This window comes from Myotis davidii, unplaced genomic scaffold (genome assembly GCF_000327345.1).
Source record: "Myotis davidii unplaced genomic scaffold, ASM32734v1 scaffold663, whole genome shotgun sequence".
NCBI lineage: Eukaryota > Metazoa > Chordata > Mammalia > Chiroptera > Vespertilionidae > Myotis > Myotis davidii.
The window spans coordinates 2,151,293-2,156,524 of record NW_006295816.1 but is presented as its reverse complement, the minus strand read 5'-3'; the positions used below and the strand labels follow the sequence as shown (position 1 = coordinate 2,156,524).

General features: G+C 66.2%; 1 protein-coding gene across 1 annotated transcript in view; it reads right to left on the bottom strand.

The window, feature by feature from the left end:
* The window catches only part of SEMA3B (semaphorin 3B), an 11,383-nt gene that overhangs the window by 3,001 nt on the left and 3,150 nt on the right, over nucleotides 1–5,232 (bottom strand). Inside the window, 14 exon segments of the mRNA XM_015568288.1 lie at nucleotides 5–82; nucleotides 311–352; nucleotides 428–519; nucleotides 712–931; nucleotides 1,287–1,437; nucleotides 1,439–1,478; nucleotides 1,579–1,690; nucleotides 1,778–1,923; nucleotides 2,762–2,881; nucleotides 3,039–3,132; nucleotides 3,203–3,322; nucleotides 3,730–3,792; nucleotides 3,942–4,099; nucleotides 4,629–4,748. Coding sequence (XP_015423774.1) covers nucleotides 5–82; nucleotides 311–352; nucleotides 428–519; nucleotides 712–931; nucleotides 1,287–1,437; nucleotides 1,439–1,478; nucleotides 1,579–1,690; nucleotides 1,778–1,923; nucleotides 2,762–2,881; nucleotides 3,039–3,132; nucleotides 3,203–3,322; nucleotides 3,730–3,792; nucleotides 3,942–4,099; nucleotides 4,629–4,748 — 1,556 coding nt within the window.

Here is a 5,232-nt window from a genome sequence, read left to right as displayed (position 1 = left end):
CGGCGCAGGCGCGGCCGTGGGCAGCACAGCGGTACAGCGAGATCTGGGCCACTGCGCTCCGAGAGGCCACGTACAGCTGGTGCTAGGGGGCACGAGGGGCTCCAGGCTGACCGAGGGGGCCTGTGCCCGCCCCCCATCGGTCAGGGGTCCCTTCCCCACTTGAGGGATGAGAACACTGAGGTCTCAGGTCACAGGTCTAAGGCAGAGCCTACACTCAAACCCGGAGCTTCAGACTACCAAGGGAGGCGTGTGGTGGGGGCTCCCGGGCACCCCCTTGTCCATTCCACTCCTGAGCCTTCTGGCCACTTACCCTCTTGGAGGAGATTTGCATGCTGGTGACAGCGGCAGAGTCCTGAGAGAGAGAAGGGGTGCTGGGGGCTGGGGCTGAGGGGAGTGGGGTCCCCCGATGATGGGCGCTAGGCCTCACCTCAAACATGTGCAGCTCCTCCAGGAGCAGCCCCTCGTCGCTGGGCCGGCTGCCCTTGGGGACCGAGATCACCTTCAGCACCGTGCCAGCGTCTGCGGGGCGAGAGGGCCTGACTCTGTATCCCCGACAGCCAGGCCGGGCTCTCTTCCCTCCCCCTCGGCGAGGTGGGTCGGTGAGAGGCGAGGTGGGTCGGTGAGAGTGAGGGGTGGAGCCATAGGAGCAGCGCGGGGAGACCGGCACAGCCAGGGAAAGGCGGGGAGGGGGCTGAACAAGAGGAGCCTGACCCGTGCCAATGAAGAGGACGTCGTAGTGGCCATCGGCAGCTGCTACTCGGTCTGCAGCAATCTGGGTGAAGGTGTACCCGGCACCCACTTGTAGGAAGAGAGGGCGCCCCCCCAGGGGCAGGATGGAGCTGTACATGAGCGGGTGGTTCCGGGCAAACTGGATGACGTCATCAGGAAAGTCCTTGGTGGAACTGAAGGTACCAAAAGTCTTGCTGGGGCACTGGGGGTGGGAGGAGGCAGGACAGGGACATGGTATGAGGGCCTGGGGGGCAGCCCTCCACAAGGGGCCTCCCAGCCTTGGAGTGTGTGTGGGGGTTGGTGGGGATTAGGGGTTGTGGGGGGGACTGGACAGAGCCGCGTCTGGGAATCTGAGAGAAGAGGCCCGGCCTTGCCTTTGGGAATCGGAGGAGGAGACCTAGCTTCCCCCCACCCCCCAGAAGCCCTGTCTGATGAAGGTGACACCCCCACCCCCCATAGCAAAAGGTAGAAACCACATTTAACCAGGAAACCCAGGCCTAGTTCTCCACGCTGAGGCATTTAGTGGGCTGCAGTGGGGGGACCCCTGGGCTACGCACCATGCCCGGCCGGGGGTAGGGGACACGGCCCTGGTAGGACACCCACTGGTGCGTCGGCCCCTCCTTGTGTGCGAAGGGCCCCAGGAAGGCCCGGCGCACGTCGCCCATGCTGTACACGCACACGGCCGAGCCCGAAGTCAGTTTTTTATTTCTCACTAGAGGCCCAGGGCACGTCCTCTGTGGGGACGGGGCCTCGTTGGAGGAGGGCACACAGCCGGGCAGGCCAGCCAGGCTCCGGAGTCTGTGCCCCGGCACCCCGCCCCCCACTCCGTCCTCCACGCCTGGCACTCACGGAGCTGGTCAAAGTGTGTGTCACCCTCGGTGCCCGGCACGGAGCACACCAGCCGCGCCTTCAGGAACGTGGTCCACTTGTTGACCAGGCTGCGCTGGCCGCCCACGTCGTTCTGTGGGGTCAGTAGGAGGGGATGAGGGCCAGGCCCCAAAGGCAACGGGGTGGAGCGGGCCCGTGGGTGGGCTCAGGGGCTCCTCACCCGGCAGATCTGGCCGATGCGGGACACGGACCGGCGTCCCAGCGCCTGCGAGGCCTCCACCGCCGACTCGCGGAAGAAGAAGTAGATCTTATCGTCGTCGGGGTTCTCGCTCTCCGGAATCCAGAAGACCTTAACGAACTTGGGTTCTGGCCGCAGGAAGAGTGTGGGGTCAGCGCGGTCCTAGCCCGGACGCCCCGCTATTCACCCAGGTGCTGCCGCCCCCTCCTCTCACACAGCAGGCGGGGCAGCATCTGAGAGCACCAGCCTCTGAACCAAGTTCAGATGGCGCGCTGCGGGCAGAGTCCTGAAGAGCAGGGCCTGCGAGTCAAGAAGCAGCCACAAGAGGGCAGCAGAGGCCGTGGCCACCTGGGCAAGCAGGAAGCGGGATCCCGGCCAGTGGCAGCCCCCTGGGGGGTGGGGGTGTTCCCCCAGGCCAGTGGTTGAAGAAAGGATGGAGATGGGGTCTCCGGTTTTACCTCCACTCACGAATCTTATTCTCTAGCAGGAAGCAGATGCCCCACTCCTGTTGCAAACACTCTGCTGGGCCCCAGCACTCAGGGTAAACTACCCGGGCCCCTTGTCATTGCTCCCTTCAGAAATCTGTTCCTCGGCTTGTCCCTGCCCCAGGACCTTTGCACTACTTGTGCCCTCTTCTTGGAATGCTCTTCCCTCAGTCCTGCTCTACGTTGGGGATTGGCTCACATCCATCCTCAGCAGAGTGGCTTCCTTTACCCAACCTAGTCACCTTTTCCTCCTCTCTACGCTCTCGTTGGTCTCATGACCAGGAATTGATTTTATCGTGTTAGGAGGTCTGTGAACTCAAGGAGCGCGTGATACCTGTCTAGCCTTCCCCGCAGGGCCTGCCTCATGGAAGTACTTGGTGAGACCTGGCTGCCTCCATCGCTCACTTATTTTGTGGGCCTTACTCAGCACCTGCCCTGTTGGGGATGAGGGTCCCCTCCTGCCACCCCACCAGCCCCTCACCATTGAGCCAGCGGGAGTCGTGGGGCTCAGTTCGGAGACTCGGACGCTGGCCCAGGCTGCGGAAGATGGTGAAGTCCCGGCCCATGAGGTCTGCGGCCACCCCGGAATACAGCTCTTCCCCTGCAGGCAGGGCCAGGGCTCAGCCAAGCTGAAGGCTCTCGGCGGGGGGAACTGTGGAGCCCTGGGGGCTCTTGGGGGACCCCGGGGGCTCTAGGGAGGGTCTTGGGACTTGGTGAGGTTCCAGGAGTTCTGTTGGGATCACAGCCTCTGGACTCACCCACCAGCACGGAGGCGGCGCGGTGCCTGGGGTCGTAAGGACTCTTGCCCTTGCCGTCCTCCAGCCTCCGAGGGTCCAGGCGGAGCACGGGCTCCTGGGGGCGGGGAGGTTGTCACTGCCAGGCCCTCCCTCCCCCCACACCCCTCTGCTGGCTCTGGCCTTACCTCAGGCTGGTGGCCCACCTCCAGGAACGCACAGGTGGGGTGGAAGGCCCCGGTGCCGCAGGCCAGCACGTGGGAGCGGTTGTAGGCATGCAGCAGCTTCACGAAGTTCATGCACTCAGTCTAGCGGGCAGCCGGGGCAGGGATGGTGAGGCCTCTCCCGGGGGGGGGGTGGCCTTCAGGGGTTCCCGCTCACCAGTGCACCCCACCTCTTCCTTTCTTTTGCATCAGCTCAGGCAAGTACCAGCATGGGCTCCAGGGACCTAGGGGCCGTCGGTGGCCAGCCCAGCCCACCTCCCAGCAGAATGGGTACCCGGGGAAGCCAAGGTCTGCGTTGGCCCCTGTGACTCACAGGCCCCCAAGAAGAATCACATGAGCCCCCACCCTGACTCACTACCTCCCGACTCTGCCACCTCAAGCCCCTGCCCCCATCCCCCATCCCGGCTGGAACAGACAGGCTTCTGTTTGAGCGCTGCCCGCCTATGGAGTGGGGGCTGACCCTCCCGCCCCCACCCGGAGCCCACACTCACCCCAATGTCCTTCCCGGCCCAGTTGCACTCCTCGCGCCATTCCACAGGCGCTGGCCAGGCCAGCTGGGGGTGGGGGTGGGGGAGAGGGACACAGGTCAGGGCGTCCGAAGCTCTGGGCTGGGTGTCACTCAGGGGCCCCAGCCCCGCTCTCCCGGCATCGGGGTGGGCTCCCGGGGCCGCTCCCTGGGCAGCCCCGCGAGGCCGGCCTGCACCTTCTTGGCCCGCTTGCTGATGTTGTCCAGGCTCAGGGAGGCCACGTGGTTCTCCGCGCCCACAAACAGGCGCCCGCGCTCCTCGTCCACCAGCAGGGCCTCGTAGCAGCAGGTCCTCGCCAGCCGGAAGGTCCGGAGACCGTACTGGGCCTGGAGCTCTGCGGGCGGGGACCCGAGAACACTGGGCGCTTCCTTCCCCCAGGCCCTGTCCGTCTCTCTTAGGCTCACACGCGTGTGAGTTCACACACATGTGCGTTTACACCTGCAAAGGCCCACCCCGGTGCACAGCCACCCCTGCGCCCCTGAGGGGAAGGCAGGCAGCTCCTGGGCGTGCTCGGACAAGCAGCGTCTCCAGGCAGTGCACTGGGGGGCCGGGGCTCTGGGGAGGCCAGGATGGAGGGGAAGCCGGAACCGGACTCCCCGATTCAGGGAGGGCTCTGCCGTCCGGCCAGGAGCCTGGCTCAGTGCCTAGCAACCGCTCCCGGGGAGGGGTGGGAAGGGGCTCTCAGGGCCCCCACATCTCAGCTTCCCTGGGAGTAGGGATGGTACAGAGGCAGGATCTGTTGCCATGGAGACCGAGGGGTCTTCCTGGGAAAGCAGAGGGGAGTGGGCAGAGGGGCCGGGACAGGTGGCACAGCCACAGGCAGTGCCCGCCCGCCCTGGGCCCCTCCCGCCAGGTGCACCTACCTTGGAAGGAGAAGCGGAGGCGGGGAGGGCTCGGGGAGGCAGCCCCCAGCACTGCCGTCCAGAGCAGGACCAGGGCTGCGATCATGGCGGCCTCCGCCCGCCCCGGCCCGGCCCAGGGCGCTCAGGGTGCAGCAGGCTTCGGCAGGCAAGTGCCGGAGCGAGGAGCCTTGAGCCGCCCTGGACTCTGCCCCGGGATCTGGAAGAGAAGGAGTAGCGAGGGCCAGGGCCAGGGCGAGGGCGGGCGGCTGGGGAGCCCCGGGGATCAGGTTACAGCCCCAGGGGAAGGCGGCTGGGGGCGCATTCCACTTCCGAGTCCTCCCTCCCTGGAGGGTGCCCTGCCCGGCCACAATCACAGGCACACCACGCTGGGCACACCCTCGGGGTCACCCCACACTGGCAGGCACCCGCCCCACCACGTCACCCTCCCCAGTAGCCGGCCCTCCCATAGGCTCACTCACAGGCAGTAACTCACACACTGAGGGCCGACCTCGCGCCAGCCTGGGACTTGGCTGGGACAGTGGGGGACACAGACAAGGTCCCCGTGCCGGAGGGACTCAGGTCGGCGGGTTTCAGAGGTCCCAGGAGCAAAGCAAGAGTTGTGGGA